At 34.1% G+C, this 18,067-nt stretch overlaps 1 protein-coding gene across 1 annotated transcript in view; it reads left to right on the top strand.

The window, feature by feature from the left end:
• The window catches only part of LOC111044076 (G-protein coupled receptor GRL101), a 492,864-nt gene that overhangs the window by 323,435 nt on the left and 151,362 nt on the right, over positions 1–18,067 (top strand). The window contains 1 exon segment of the mRNA XM_039428094.1: positions 12,806–12,946. Coding sequence (XP_039284028.1) covers positions 12,806–12,946 — 141 coding nt within the window.

The raw sequence follows: 18,067 nt of genomic DNA, 5'->3' as shown, positions 1-18,067 counted from the left end.
CCCCCGACTGGATCGTCCAAGAATGAGATCAGCAGGCTCGCTTCGCTCGCCTGCATTTTTTCATTTTTATCATATTATATTAGGACAATCCAGTCGGGGGTCCAGACTAAACGTCTGGCTAAACAGATATGGCGAGCGAAGCGAGCCTGACGGCTAGTAATATAATATTCCCAGGATTGAAGTAGCAGTGCCCAATAAATTTTTCCGCGATAAATGCATTTAAATCTTCAACTTGGTGCCAACCTAACAAAATCAACTCAACTTAATGCCAACCTGACAAAATTATTAATTTAGTTGCCAGTTAACAACTGTTTCGAAGAGGTACTCTATCTAGATTATAGTTCTATAGTAACATATGATATGGAAATTTCAATTCTAATTAAGAGATTGGGAGAAGAAGAATATACATGCTAAAAGACGAACTTTAAACCCTTAAAAACAACCCTTAGAGTTGAAATATTGCCAAAAGATTTCTTAGTGCGCCTCTAAAGGGCCAACTGAACATACCTACCAAATAAGAACATTTTTGGTCCGGTAGATTTTTAGTTATGCGAGTGAGTGAGTGAGTGAGTGAGTGCCATTTCGCTTTTATATATATATAGATGAAGATGAAATATGATTTCAGCTGATTGAAATACAACTTTCACATAAACAAAATGAATTGATATAGTATTATCAATGTGCGGTTTTCGCCATTTATTTTCGTCGAAATTTGAGTATTTTAAAGTGATCATTAACTTGCAGTTTGTAATGGAAAAAACATTGAAGAGTATTTATTATCTCTTGGAACTCTATATCGAAATCATGTATCACATGACCACCTTCTCATTAAAAAAACATTGATTTGGATTCATATGAGGATCAAAGATGTTGAAGCGACAGATATTAAAATATGTCCACATTTGAAGAGTTTAACCAGATCACTCCCGTGTTATCGGGTTGGCACGTTAAACTGTCGGTCCCGGCTGAAGTATGACAGTCGTAAGGCCCATTGACGGCTTAAATTATATAATATATTTAAATATATATACAGGTTTAATATATTCAGGCGGTGGAACCTTCCTTCAAGGGACTCCTCACCAACAAAAGCCATACAAATTTACTTACTTTTTTGAAGAGTAATTTTTCATTTCAAAATAATAGGATCCCCAATGAGACCTACTGTCAAATTATTCTTGCATGAGAAAAATTTAGCTGTTTTCATAATTTTCATCAACTCTGTATAAATAAAAGTTGCTGGTCTCAAAAATTACAATAAAACAGTTCTTGCCTGTCACCTTGCCTATTCTCAGCTGTCACCTGTCACTTGAGTTTATAAAATTATTATTCTATTTGCAGTTTTTATAAAATGTGGGTGGAGAAAAAATGTGTACTCCACGAGTGAAAAATACTTTTTCTCCCTGGGAGAAAATTTTCCCTCGGCTTCGCCTCGAGCATCAAACATACTACTTCTCAGTGTGGGAAAGCTGTATTTTACACTCTAGATATAAAAATAACTATTGTAATTAGCATCATGATGATATTAAGAATTAATGATGAATAAAATACTCCACTTTATATCCCAAGAGTCTGAGTAATTCTCCCTATTTTGAACTCAAAATGTCACAGTTAGCTACTGTTCAGTGTATGTGGGCTCTACTTCTCCCGTAAAGTGAATTTCGTTATTATTTCAACATAGCATAGAATGGAAATATATTTTGTGATTACCACCAGCACAATACACAGTCATTTACAGTCAATTAAATCTCACTTTAACAGGGAACCGACACAGCAATTGAGTAATTATGGTATCAAATATCAATCCTTGTTTCCTTGTTGAATTTCTACCGATTGAATTTATAGTAATCATTATAACTAACTCATTCGTATACATTGAGTACAATCATGGAGTACCTAAAATAATTATTTTACATCTAGTGAATCAATTATTGCAGATATAGGTTGTGTCATATTTTTCTAATATATGATTATCCCAAGTTTTCTTGACTCACGGTAGGAGAAGGATATGATTGGTCAGTCAGTCGCAGCTATGTCCAATATCACAGCAAAACTGTCGTCAATTATCAATAACGTGAGCCAATAACTCAACTAGAAGAGTTTTTAATACGTGTAAAATACATCCTTCAATATTTTTGTTAGTAATCTCTTCGTAGTATATGAAGTCTTCATAGAATCAAATTCACAACAGAACAATAAATTTCAATAGTAACGTTATGCATACTGTGTTCACTACTATTCACAGATTCCTTATGTTCTCGCAAAATGCACCCTTTATACCAAACATACGGAGAACTTGAGTGCAAATTCCAAAGTGAGTAATAATAACACGAAGCTGGAAGTGAAGTAATTTATACAGACTGTTTGAAAGATTCAAGGAGTTCTGGATGTTTTTTGCAGAGAAGCTGGATGTTGTCTGTTGGACGCTTCTCGTACTCGTGAGCTCGTCGCAATCTCAATCTACTTATTCAAATCACTCTGCTCTCGCTGTTACTCTTAGCATTTACTCCTTCTTTTCCTCAGATGTCAAAACCGAATGACACACTTACGCGCTTGTGCAAGCTGCCATGTCTCTACTTTCTACATCACTCCAAATCTTATTACAGAATAACACAAGCCTCAGATGTTATCATCCAACTTGATGAATTTACTGGAAGCTGGTGAAGTGGAAGCAAGAATAAGTTTTATCATATTTTTCATCCTTCTCTGGAGTGAACAGATAATTGTTATATTTTATCACTCTTTTTGTAGAGAGACTCTGAGAGCTAATTGACTGTTAAAAAGGCCTATATCATCAATGTGATTTCTTTTGTTACAAGAATCAACCTACCTCTAGCTCATTTTTCTTCTCTAAGTACATACTAAATAGTTCATGTTACCGTATCATATTGGGCTACTTGCATCGGAATATGAAGAGCATAATTTCAGGTGGGTTCAGATTTTTGGATGATAAATGAAACAGGTAACGAAAAGAATTTTTTGTCCGACACTCATCCAAACGCATTCTTGATTTTCTAACCAAATCGTTATTAATATTGTTGAAGATGGTGTCAATTGCCAATCATCAGGGGACCACTATTTTGGATTGAGAAAGAGACGAATTGATGAAATAAGACTGCGCCGATCACATTTTTACATTTAGTCAATTAAACTGTTTAGCATGGTGATACTCTTGAAATTTTAATCTTCAATCACCAAACTATAACACTCGCCTTAACGGAAAGGAACTGATGACTAGTAGGAACAGTAAAAAATTAATGCAGTAGATACATTCCTTTACAGAAGCTCATGTATTGTAGATGAACTACATCTTTAGGAAAAATTTCGAATGAATTCCGTCAATAGTCTGCTAAACGGCTACGTGCCACTTCCCAAGGTAGCATTTCCCACGAGCTCATTAAGCATGGCATTTCCTACTAACAAAGATTCAATCGCTGACTTCCCAACGAATAACTGCTACCTGTACTCAACTTTCATCAATTTTACGGTTACTTGTGTCTTAAAATATCTGTTACTGTTATTTGTCAATTACTGCATCAATATCGGAGGACCGAGCTTTGCTCTGGAGTATAAAAGCATTGAACATTTGTAACGAATGATTGAATTTACAGTTTATATTTATTTTCTCAGTCGTACAATTAGTTTTATAGTTATATGAGGAGGCACAACAGGTTAAGCTACTATCACTCATCAAAATAACAATTTATTCACACTTCAAAAAACAAACACATCATCAATTACAAATAGATGTACTATGAATTCGATTTAGAATGATATACTATGTTTGCTACAATATTTGTTAATATACTATGAACTATTCTACACTAACAGCATCTAGTTACGATTTTGGACTTTCTGAAGTGAACATGTTTCTAAAAAAAAGAAAAATAAACGAAAATAAGTTTCTCTTGCTGAATTTTCCTTCTCGTGAGATCAGCTGGATGATCCCACACACATGCAATCGTTCAATCACTTCCACGGTATCGACAGACGACAAAATTTCCATTTCTTTTTCCAAGAACGTATTTATCCTTTTAATGTCCTTCAGCAAGTTATCCCAGGGTTGAGACCTAGCCCAATCGAATCTTCATATCATAAACCTACTTTGTTCCAAATTTCGTGGGAATCGTTAGAGCCGTTTTGAGATCCGGTCACATACTGACATATATACAAACATAAAAACATATACACATCTAAACATCTTCAGTCGTCAGCCGAACGCGGTAGAGTAGACATCGTAGTGCCAGCGTAGTCTTACTGTAGAATTAGCAAACAGTATTCTAGCCGTCAGCAATAATAAAATTATTGTCTTTAAACTATAACAGTTGAAAAGTATTCGTAGTGTTATGAAGTATATTTCCATAAAAAACTTCAATTATTGATAGTTCGGGACCGGTGAAATTGCCGCCTCTTCTAGCTCCTGAGTTTGAGGAGGATGATGAATATTCGGAGAGATGCAGCTTCATCAACATGGAGGATCAAAATGCGAGCAGAATCATGGACCAGAGTTTACTGGAAGACTTGGGAACTCTTCACGATCTTTACTCCGATCTCATTAAATGGGGCAGTGAGACATTTGAAAAAAAAAGCTATCTCGAGCGGATTTTGATCAATACAGTGCTCTGTGCAACAAGCTGGCATTGATCATAACCAGAGTTGAAACGAGGAAAAAAACCCAGGAGAAAGAAAAGAACGAAGTTCTATGCAGACTGGACACATTGGAAAAAAGCATAAACCAGCTCTCATCGGACTTCAAGAGAGGACAGCCACCCACTACTACTGCTACAAGATCATTTGCAGAAGTAGTGCAAGTTCCAATTAAAATAAATAAACAGCAGCAGCAACAGCAGCAACAATTGACTGGAAAAAAATTAGTGCGCAAGATAACCGAGAAGAAGAACATCGTGATAGTGAAGCCTGCAGTGGTAACAGGAAGTGATAGTGAAAGCAGTGCAAAAGTCAGAGAAACTTTAAAAAAAACTATTCCGAAAGAAAAATAACTGAAAATAAAAAAGCGATAAATGTACGTGGAGGTGGAGTGTTATTGGTGATGGACCCATCCGAGGACAAGGTAAAAGTTCTAGGAAACAAACTAATTAATGATAAAGATTTAGAAATTAGTACTCCTTCGTTGAAAAAACCTAGAGTAATTATATATAATGTATCTAAACTTCTAAAGAATTGAGCCAGAGTGATTTCAGTATAGAAATATTCAACAGGAATTTCTCAAACACAATAAATAAAGAAAAATTTGATAAAGAATTCAACCCATTATTTAAAGTAGGTAAAAAAGAGAGAGAGTACACCCATTGGGTAATCGAATGTTCTCCTGATATTCGACGAGAAATAATTAATAAGGGACGAATCTATGTAGATTGGACCTCTTGTCGAGTCAAAGATTACACATCAGTAACTCGTTGCTTCAAATGCTTGAAATTTGGCCACACCTCAAAATTTTGTAAAGCAGAAACCACAATCTGTGGTTTCTGTGCTCAAGAGAATCACGAATACAAAACTTGCCCTAACAAATCACAGGCGCCTATATGTGCCAATTGCAAGAACATTAAAAAGGATGATAAACATCTAGTAAATGATACAACTTGTCCCTGCTATATTAGAGCAATTCAAAGTTTAATAGATAAAACAGACTATGGCCAATAAAATATTGTATTTAGAGCAGAGGTCAAAAACCTTTTATATCACTACACTTATTAAGAGCCAACTCGAAATTGTGTAATTCAAACAGAAATACGAAAACCTTAACATTTTGCTGGCTCATCACAAATCAAAAACAATTGACTCTCATTTTTCACTACTGTTTAACAGATTAGTTTTTGGAGCCTTTTACCTTATTGTGATAAATTTATTTTTACTCTATAAATATGACGAATGATTTAATAAATAATTTTGATCATGAAATCTCAGTTCAGTCATACAATACAATTCAAGTAGATGATATTTTTGATTTCAAACCGCAAAATTATACCACTGAGCCATGTAGATTTGTGAATATTTGTCACATGAATATAAGAAGTATGAATAAAAACTTTGATAACTTAGCATATATTCTAGGGAATTGTGATACTAAATCTGATTTTATAGCACTTAGTGAAACTTGGATTAACGATAGCACAATTAATCACAGTTTGAATGATTATTCAATTCATAGTGTACCAGGTAGACTGAATAAATGCGATGGAGTTTGTATTTTTACTAGGAACACATTCAATGTTGAAAACATAAATTTTCTTATACTCGAATGTAATTCTCTAATACTGAGTGTCAGTATACCTGATGAAAATATTAAATTCACAATAGTTACTATTTACCGTTCACCTTCTTCTAATTTGCAAATTTTTCTCAATAGTCTGAATGATTGCATTGATTACTTGAAACATGAAAATAGTCAAAACATAATAATCATCGGTGATACAAACATAGATATAAACAGTAACACAAACTTTGTTAATGAATATTTCAATCTTTTGTCATCAAATGGTTTTAAATCTTACATTAATAAACCTACTCGAGAAATAAACGGATCCCAATCATGTATTGATCACATATTTTACAGAAAAACAAATGATGTTTGTGAGTCTATTATTGGATCAATAATGAAAACAAGTATTACTGACCACTATCTGACTTGTATAAACATTGGTCTTGAAGAAAATACTGGTAGAACTGAACCAAGTGTTAACACTAGAAAATCTATAAACTACCATGATTTGATAAATAATCTTAAGAAGTACAATTGGTCCGAGGTTGCATCACAACTTGATTTGAATATTGAAAATGCTGTTGAATTATTCGTTGATGCATTATCCACTGAGATTGGAAATGCAACCCAAATAAAAATTGTACCACACAAACTAAAGCCTCTCAAGCCTTGGATAACTGCAGGATTAATAACGTCAATAAGAAAACGAGATAAAATGCATCAGAAATTAAAAAAACAGCCTCAAAACAACTTTCTCAAATCACTATATAAAAACTACAGAAACACATTAAACAACATGATAAAAAAATCGAAGTATGACTACTATAATAATATACTACTCCAAAGCAGAGGCAATTTGAAAAAGACATGGGAGTGTATCAATGATCTATTGAATATAAAACGAGATAAAAAAATACCCCATATAGATCCCGAAGTTCTAAACCACCATTTCACGCATGTAGGTCAATTATATGCTAATAAAATAATAAATAACAGCCCTAGACAACGTACTCATGCCGATTCGTCAATCCCCTCATTCAATTCATTTTATTTGGCTGATACAAACAATGATGAAATAATAGACACAATCAATTCTCTCAGAAGTAACTCCTCTCCAGGAGTAGACAATTTGAGTTCTGCCTGTCTGAAAAAAATAGCTTCCTATATTGTAGAGCCTCTTAAAATGATAATAAATAAATGTTTTTTGGTAGGTTATTTTCCTAAACTATTTAAAGTTGCTAAAGTTGTTCCTCTTTATAAATCAGGTGATAAATCAAACCCCTCAAATTATCGCCCAATAAGTTTAATAAATAATTTAGCTAAAATAATGGAGAAAATTATAAAGAAGAGACTAGTAAGTTATTTGAATAAACATAGAATTATCAACAGAAATCAGTATGGATTTAAGAGTGGCATATCAACAGAAGATGCAATATCCGACTTTTTGGAAAGAATAATTGAAAACTTCAACAGTAAAAAGAAAACTTTAACAACTTTCTTAGACTTGGCAAAGGCTTTTGACACTGTATCCCAGTCAAGATTATTAGAGAAGATGGAACACCTTGGAAACAGAGGCTCACCTCGCAAACTATTCAATAGTTATCTAACTGATCGGTATCAACTACTTACGCTGAATACTTTATCAAGTAATAAAAAACTTACTGAATATGGTCTGCCTCAAGGCACTGTTTTATCACCAATACTTTTCCAAATTTATATTAATGATTTTCTTAAAGTTGACATTGGGAACTGCTCAATCGTATCCTTTGCTGATGATACCGCTCTCACTTTCACTGGCAATTCCTGGGAGGACGTGCGCCTTAGCGCAGAAAATGGTCTAAGAGTAGCACAATCTTGGCTCGATGAACATCTGCTTACTTTAAATGCTTCTAAAAGCGTATTCATGACTTTCTCACCCAATGCCCAACACAACCTCATGAAATAGAAAGTATTGAAATACACCAAGTAAACTGCAATTGTCAACAATCAACAAATCACTGCTTTTGTCCTGAAATTCGAAAAAAGGACCGAGTAAAATACCTGGGAATACGGTTGGATCCATATCTGAGATGGAATATTCATATAAACAGCATGTGTTTAAAAATAAAATTTCTAATATATAAATTTCATCAAATTAGAGAACTAAATAACTTGAAAATAGCCCGATTAATCTACTTCTCTTATGCACAAGCTGTCTTACAATATGGAATAAGAGCTTGGGGTGGAGCCTTGAACACACATTTTGAAAAACTTTTCATAATTCAAAAATATATTATTAAAACAATTCTAGGCAAACCCAGACTCTATCCTACAAGCGACCTTTCCAATGAATTCAAAGTACTAACTGTTCGACAGCTGTACATAAAAAATTTGATAATATATATTAAGAAGAATAAAAATAAATTTCTTCTTCGTGAGAGAAACTTGAATTTAAATTTACGTCCTATTAGAGAAACATTCCATCAAGAGAGGATGGATTTGAATGTATGTAGAAGACAATTCACTTACTTATCACAGAGGATAATAAATCTTGTTCCTACTCATTTTGTTGCCAATACAAGCCGGAGCAAAAAACTAAATTGCGAGATTGAGGAATGGATAAGATCAAATAAAACTGAAGAAAAAATCTTCTAAGCACCAACTGTTTCTTGTTTTTATGTTTTGTTTTTTTTTATCATAGAATAATAATTATTGTGTTTTACTAACTTTTATCTAATTTAATCTACAAACTTATATTTGTGTGTAAGTTCCACTAATCTTTGTTCTTTTTTGGTTCAATTTCTTAGTTTATATTGAATAAATATATTACTGCAACTTAGGTCTACGCACAGGTTTTACCTTGTAGGCTACTCCTTAAACATAGATGGACATAAAAAAATGATATACTGCAGTTTTGGGATCATTTTATATATTTAATAGTATTTTTCTTGTATTATTTTTATATGTTTAATATTAGATTATTATAATTGTGTATGTTTTTTGAGAAATAAATTTGAATTTGAATTTGAAAAAAAAACATATAAACAGAAATTGCTCGTTTAATAGTATAGGATTTGTATAAATGTTATTCCTTTACTACTAGTCTGCATATCTATGAATGGAAGTGAGAGAGACGGTTGGGAAGTCCATTGGTATATTTAAAGCATTCTGTCCACTTTTAAATATTCATGACCAATACTTTATTCACAGTAAATCTAATTAACTTCAATTATTAAGGTTAAATGAGAGCGGAATTGTCAGTTCCACATAATTGATTTTAGTAAAACTAAAGTTCCAATGCGCTCAGGGTTTTATTTTTGTTAGAATGATCAAAAAAAGACTCTTGATGATGATGCCTTTAGTATAATGAAACTTCAGTTTGGCTCAAATAAATCATGTGAAACTGTCAATATTTTTTCACTACACCCTAATTTAGAGAAAACCAAAACATTTCTGTTCGTAGTATGAACTTTACTTCACTTACTTCATTTACAAGAATATACAGCCTTCTGGAGCCCATACAGCTCGCCGTAGGAAGTGCCATGCTACCATCCAGCAGGATGTTGACCATCGTGAAGAATCTAAACCCAGAATTTTCTGGAAGGCGAATCGGAAGACCGATGTCCAGGATCGTAAGATGACGTTCCGAAGTCACTCTGAATAAATAAAAAAATAATAATTTATTGTCAAAAACATGAAAATGTCATAACAACGTCAGTTCAAGCTTACAATAGTCTAATATCACATATATCACATATATCAAATATATCACACATATATCACATATATCAAAATTGAATTTCGAAAAACTCTTCTACCTTATATAAATATTTTTCAACCAGCAATTTCTTTAAAAATCGTTTAAAACTATCACAGTCAATTTCTCTTATCTCATTAGGGAGAGCATTAAAAAGTTTAATATACATGTATTGCCAATTCTTTTGCGATCCTGCATACTGACAATAATTGCCTCTAATATTATTTCTATGCCTAGTTCCATAACTATGTACATTACTGTTCAACACATATTCACTAATACTTTTCTTCATTGATGTTAGGCATGCCAGTATATACAATGATTGCACTATCAACAGTCCCATACTCACAAATAAATCTCTGCATGGTGTGAGAGGGGCCTTCTTACATATTATTCTCAAGGCCTTTTATTTCCCCATAGTTAAATGCCATAGATTAGATAGCTATGAATATGCGCAAAGTACACATTCATTAATACTGAGGTATCTACAATTTGACTCAGTCTCTGAAGAAGATAGATGCCTTTGTTAATTCTTTTTGAAATGTGTCTAACATGTTCATTCCATGTTAAATTTGTGTCCAGCATCATTCCTAGGAATTTCATAGATGTTATTCCTATTGTACTCCTATCAAAGCTAAATTTCATGTCAATTGTTTTGTCAATGTTCAAGCTCAAATTATTAGCCGCACACCAATCATTTATCAATGAGGTATTTCCAGTGAGCATTACCTGTAAATTTTCCTTGCTCTTATCATTCACTTTAAGTCCTAAATCATCAGCATACAAATAAGAAAGGCCATTCCTATTACTTACATTTATCGAAATAGGCAAATCATTGATATAAATATTATAAATAAGAGTGGTCCTAAGATAGAACCTTGTGGTACACCGCACTTAACAATTTCACCTCTGGAATACTCCCCATTCTTGTGAATGAATTGCACTCTATTTAATAAGTAAGAAGAAATTAGATCTACTGCAGATTGCTCTTGGCCATAATGATACAGTTTTTCACATAATGTGCTATGATTGACAGTATCAAATGCACAAGACATATCGAAGCTTCTAAAATGTACATTCTTATGGTCCTGGTCCACAACTTCCCGGCTCCAGGTCCTGAATAACTTCCTTCACAAGTCTAAGAACATTGTCATCAGTACTATGGTTCTTTCTAAAACCATATTGGTTGTTATTTTCAAAATAGTTAACTAATTGCGAGTGAAGAAACTTCTCAAAACTTTTCGATAATATATAAATTGAACATATCGGCCTGTAGTTATCTATGTATGATTTATCTCCTTTTTGTGAACTGGTATCACCTTAACTCTTTTGAATTCATCAGGAAATATTCCCAAGTCAAGGCACCTGTTAAATATGGAAGTCAACACTTCTGATATATTAGGAGCTGCTAATTTAACTATCAGAGAATTTAATCCTACAATATTCAGACAATTACTATTACTCATTTTATTCATATTTTCAAAGAACTTTCCCACCTTGAAATGCACAAATTTGAAATTTGTATTCGGCCTAGGAATATTATGAATTTATTATTATATATTAGGAATATATGGCTATGAAGCCAGATTCGACCGAAGAAAGTTCAACGCCAATAATAAGATAGCTTCGGGAATAATACGACGTAAAGATCAACGAAAGTACAGTTAAACAGAATCAAAAATTAAGTTATGAGTTATCAACGAAAAGGGAATTGGGATCCTGGAAAATATGAGATGCTTATCTTTGAATCTCAATCTGTACAGATGGAAGTAAATTAGAAATAGCATTTGTTCAAATGCTCATTGATGAATAGTTATTGATTAATTGAATCAATATAATTTCGTGTTACTTTGTTGACATCCTTCATCTGGTTTCAAGACGCAGTATTATCACTAAGATTTGCAATAGGCCACAAAACCAAACACAAACAGTCTCAATCTATCAAGTTGGAAATTGAGAAATTTATGATCATACGAAAGTCCCAATTAATTCTGTAAATCACCCCGAAGACTTCTGCTATTGCAAATATTGACAACAGGGTAAATTTCCAGGGTAATATTGACAACAAGGTAAACAGCTGGATGAAAATTTACCCTGTTGGCAATATTTGCAGCAGCAGGAGTCTTTGGGGTGATTTAAAGTATTTAATTAGGATTTTCGTTTAATAATAGTTATTTCTCAATTTGTAACTTGATAGATTGAGACTGTTTGTGTTTGGTTTTGTGGCCTATTGCAAATCTTAGTGATAATACTGTGTCTTGAAACCAGATGAAGGATGTCAACAAAGTAACATGAAATTATATTGATTTAGAATTCAACATTGAAAACTTCACAACAACTGTAATATATTTCTAGGTTACATAAATTATAAGAATGTGACGAGCAATGTGCTTAAGAGTATGAATTACTTCAATTAGGAGGCAGTTGATAAGTAATTTCGTTGTCATTTATTGTTGTAGCCCCTTCCCGATTTACATTATAACGTAGACCTCACTATACATAGAATCATGATAAGTTATACTATGTTTGTAACTTGAGCATTTGAGCTTAACTGTTATTATCAAACCTAGATTCTGAATAAAATTATTATTCAACTTAGATACTGTATGAACTTATTATCAAACTTGTTCTCAACGTGTTTTCTTGAAATATGTTCTCAATATTGTCACTTTCTCGCACAAGCGGACCAACATTCTGCTCTGTAGCATTAACTTACTTGTTAAGGAATATGGATGTGTAAAGTGGAACTCCATTGGAGATGCATGTAAAGAGAAAAGGGTATGGCCAACTGGGGATTTGCGCTGTAAGTGAGCCGTATTAAAGTGTGTACTTAATTTGATTGAATGTTGCAGATACACAGATAGTGCCGTTCAGCTGTAACACAACTGTGGAAGCGTTCCAGTGCGATGCAGCAACTTGCATTCCGACGACAAGTGCATGTAACGGCATAATGGAGTGCCCCAACGGCCAGGATGAGTCCGTGTCTGTTTGTGGTAAGTGCCCCCTTCACAGTACACTGAATTTCACTACATATACGTGTTCATTCTCAATTATTTCACAAGTACTCCTATCATCATCATCATCATCATCATCATCATCATCATCATCATCATCATCATCATCATCATCATCATCATCATCATCATCATCATCATCATCATCATCATCATCTCATCATCATCATCTCATCATCATCATCATCATCATCATCATCATCATCATCATCATCCATCATCATCATCATCATCATCATCATCATCATCATCATCATCATCATCATCAGCATCATCATCATCATCATCATCATCATCATCATCATCATCATCATCATCATCATCATCATCATCATATCATTATCATCATCATCATCCATCATCATCATCATCTTCCTCTTCCTCGTCCTCTTCCTCTTTCTCTTCTTCTTCTCCTTCTTCTCCTCTTTCTTCTCTTCTTCTTCTTCTTCTTCTTCTTCTTCTTCTTCTTCTTCTTCTTCTTCTTCTCTTCTCTTCTTCTTCTTCTTCTTCTTCTTCTTCTTCTTCTTCTTCTTCTTCTTCGTCTTCCATTTGTTGTAATGATAATCTCAAAGGTTTCTCCAAACAGATAATATTACTTTTTCTCTAAAGCTGCGTTTACACCAAAGTTAATAACTATAAATGTTAATAACTTAATCTTATAGATTCTATTAAATTGAGCATATCTTATCATACACATGATGAACATAATTATTCGTTTGTCAAGTTCCATCCAATCTAATAGAATCTATAAGGATTGTGTTATCAACATTTTTTGTTCATAACTTTGGTGTAAACCCAGCTTTATATATCCCAATCTCTTCAGTATTGATTCCTTCCTCTTTTCTATATTTTCTTTCAATTTTCCACTTTTGAGTATTATCAGAAACGAACAATGCAATATGTATCTTTTTAACGGATTCTCCATGGAATTATTCATTTTTGCCTGTTAATTTTCCTTATTATCGTTTCTACACCCCCCCACACCACCAAATCACCTTTTACACTTTCCTAGCAATTGTGGTTGAAAAATTGAAAATTCTATGGGAGCAAACACGTCTTGTATTAGTAACATGGCAAACGTTGTAACGTGACATTGTTGATTCGAGTCGCTAAGTCATTTGAGTGCTACAGGGGTCGACTTACTCTGAAAACTCATTTTTAAACTTCATTATGCAGCTTACCTCTATTGTTGAAACGTGGAACATTCATGACTAGGTTCTGTGTAAACCATACTGGATATAAAACGGCTGTGTGATGACAGAGGCTTCATCTTTACATATTAGTAAGGAAAGTATTGCTTTCCGAAAAAAATTAAGGTGCTCCAATTTCTATACGTTTCAAGGTCCCCTGAGTCCAAAAAAGTGGTTTTGGGGTATTGGTCTGTATGTGTGTGTTGTGTGTGTGTGTGTGTGTGTGTGTGGTGTGTGTGTGTGTGTGTTGTGTGTGTGTGTGTGTGTGTGTGTGTGTGTGTGTGTATGAGTGTATGTGCGTCTGTGTACACGATATCTCATCTCCCAATCAACCGAATGACTTGAAATTTGAAACTTGAGGTCCTTACACTATAAGGATCCGACACGAACAATTACGATCAAATGCAATTCAAGATGGCGGCTAAAATTGTGAAAATGTTGTCAAAAACAGGGTTTATCGCGATTTTCTCGAAAACGGCTCCAACGATTACGTTTAAATTTATACCTAAAATAATCATTGATAAGCTCTATCAACTGCCATAAGTCCCATATCTGTGAAAATTTCAGGAACTCCGCCCCATCTATGCAATGTTTGATTTTAGATTCCCAATTATCAGGCTTCAGATACAATTTCAACGAAACATTTTGAGCGGAAAAGATTGAGCATGAAAATCTCTCCAATTAATGTTCAGTAACATATTCACCTAAAATTGGAAATAAGCTCGAAATTCGAGTAAATGTGATTATCCAATTGCAAACTGTTGGCAACTGTTGATTCTATTAAATGATTCACTATGAAGAGATAGCAGACCTCGTATGTCTCCAGCGTTATTGTCCTGTCACCAGCTGGCTCAGATCTTTGTTTATAAGTAGACTTGAGATGCGCGTGAACACTAGCGTCAGGTGATCAATTTTCATAACGGCAAGGAAAGTTGTGTAAGTGCGCCACACCAGATTTTTTATCATTTGCACGCACTATCTACATTACGAGAATTTGAGCTAGCCGGCTTCTTGAAAGTACCTTATAATTGCAGTGGCGAAGCGCCCAATAAACTTTGTTGTTCGTTTGATTGATAGCATAAAACAAAGCAAGCGTGGACGTAACTCGAAGAATTCACTGGGATATTTGGCTAGCGGATGCGTAATTCGATGCTTCTCAGTATTGTTTCAACAGATTCTGATATTCAGACTGATGTTATTCATGCTGCATGTCGCATATGAAATAGTTGGAGACTATTCAAATAGGAAAATATGCTTGATTGTACAATTTCAAATACCAACATTTTGATGGAATGTTAACGCAGCATTTAACGCTCTAGATTCATAATTCAGATGCAATGATAACATTTACTCAAATCTTTTTCCAAGATTTCTCAAACTCAAGAACCGAACAAAACTGAAGTAAACATAGTCATTATAAATATGATGAATTGCAGGTATTATGAGATCAATTTGATCCAATTTACAATTTCAATTGTTTGGATTAGTTTCCACTCAGCTGCGGTATCATACCTTGTCTCAATACCACAGACCAACCGTGATAAGTATTTTATTTCAAATTTCGTAACATCATATCAGAAACAGAATGCTATTCAAGGTTATGAAAACTACTCATCCAGAATTTTGATTCAGAAGTGAGTTGAGAAGGATAAGTATGTCAAGAATTGGGTCATTGAGTGAGTAGCATCGTCCGAAGTACTGTCGATCAGGTATGATAGAAGCCATTGAAGGGAACTTCAGGCGTCAGGAAGTGAGGTTGGCATCTCACTCCACTCTCACCAAGAATTAAGTGCCCTTCAGTGCAGTCTCTTCAAAACTGATGGAGTGAAATCCCCCCAAGAGAAGTAGTATTGAGTAATAGCATCCATCGCCTCTCGAGTGTACATTGGTTGAGTAGATGTACCACGGAGTTGACTTGAAAACTTTCTGGCAAGTTTATATCACAAAAACAAGACATTATTTCTTCTCTGAACAAGGCTTGATATCAACTCGTATATTTATCGTATATTTTGTTCACATTCAAGCATTTTTTCAAAGACTGAGTAGAAGGTAAGTTAAGCAAGTTCTCCATTCAACACAACAGTGACGAAGTAACGCCAGCCCGCATTCCTCAATATCAACTTCATGGATAATAATTCGAAATATTTATTCTTGCTTTTCCTTGTGGTTGGTTATGTGAGGTGTGATTCAATAGGCAATACTACTAAGATACTGAAGCTTGGAGTCCATTCTACAAACTTCAAACAAATTCAATACTAAATAACATTAATATTAGAAGGAGATTACTGGCATTCGATCTATCATATCTCTTATCCTCGAACTATACATTATTACGCTCTTCAGGAATATTAAGGGAAAAAACAAGTCTGAATTGAAGGCTCTCTTATAATGGACTCAGCTCTCGGCTCCTTCATGGAGTTTTCTAGACTTTGAAAAATAATTTTTTAGGCGTTATCTCTTCCTCTTATATTAATGGTCAATTTCCAAGAACATCGAATGTAGTGGATGAATAAAGTTGAGTCAATCAATTGTTTACACTTTTTCAGTGGTTTGAAAATGTAAAATGCAAGTCAACTAGTGCCTACTGTTCTGATTTCAGAAGAATGTAAATTACAACTGAGATACACAAAAAAATGTTCAAGCCTTCTTCCATTTTCGAATTTGTTGTTATCATCTTCTTTGATTGTTATCATCATAGTAGAATTATAAATGGAATAAGCAACTTTTCAACACCGAAGAATAGTTTGCAAACATTGAGAATACTTGCTAACATTCGAACAAAAAAAATGTATACTAAATTTGGAGCTTTTTCTGTCAAATCAAAATTGTTGTAAGATATTTTCATAATTCAGCCTCAAGAATTTAGTTGGCTAGAAAATGAAACGGTGTATCTGATTACTTGGAACCCTATATTGGTAGATTGAGTTTGTAGGGTAGGTAGTTTTTCAATAAGAAACTTTAATGAGTTCCCTAAAACGAATTATATGTTCTCTATTGGTAGTATTCTTTGCTCGTCAAACTCCTCCGTGTAATTTCATAACAGGCTAGCGTGCTAGTCTACAAAATGGCTATAATTATTCGTGATTGGGAATAAGGGAGCTAATATACTATAATACTGGCGAAGCCCAAATTAGAACCATTTGATGATAACAGTTTTCACGAACGATTACTTACAAACTTTGTCTTTTTCCCAAGAGAACTTTTCTCATTAAGTAAATTGCAACAATTCCCCATCTGCAGGGGAATGGTCTCCACAAAAATGCAGCCAGAGAAGAACTTGATTCTATCCGCACAAAGAACTTCAATTCTACACTTTTTCCTGTTCAAGAAGCATTGACTCATTCAATGATATCAAGATCACACTTCAATCACTTAGATACATATCACATATCATTGAGTTGAGTGTAAGAGAGGGCCGACTGCACCCTAACTTCGCCCTCCTAGGTCGAAAATAAAGGCAGTCATTCTATTCTATCACATTGGATAGCTTCAATGCTCTGTTGAAGTAAACAGCAATATGAATATTTTTGAATACCTGCCAAAAAACAAATGTCCCTCAAGAAACAAGAAACTTAGGGCCGGTTTCCGAGCTCGGGATTTAGCTAAGTTCTAGACTTCAACTGGCTTTGAACTCTGAAGTCGGAGAATTGGCTTTCCGAGTCAGAGCGTAAACGCAGTCGAGGACCCTGGAGTTTAGAGATCACGTTGGACTCTGGAGTTTATAATTTCGCTTTCTGAGTAAAGGGCTTATAAGTCCAGGCTTGTATTATCAGATTCTCGCCTCTTTCCGAGTCAAGGACTTATCAAAAATCCAGAACTTAAAACAGCGTGATTTTAAACCCTCGATTGAGGTAGATATTAATTTCTGGACTCAAACTGAGCAAACAAATCTCAGTTATTGTTTTGTTGT

Source organism: Nilaparvata lugens, chromosome 5, assembly GCF_014356525.2.
Source record: "Nilaparvata lugens isolate BPH chromosome 5, ASM1435652v1, whole genome shotgun sequence".
In the NCBI taxonomy this organism is placed as follows: Eukaryota; Metazoa; Arthropoda; class Insecta; order Hemiptera; family Delphacidae; genus Nilaparvata; species Nilaparvata lugens.
The sequence above is the reverse complement of the archived record's forward strand: the minus strand, read 5'-3'. Positions and strand labels throughout refer to the sequence as shown.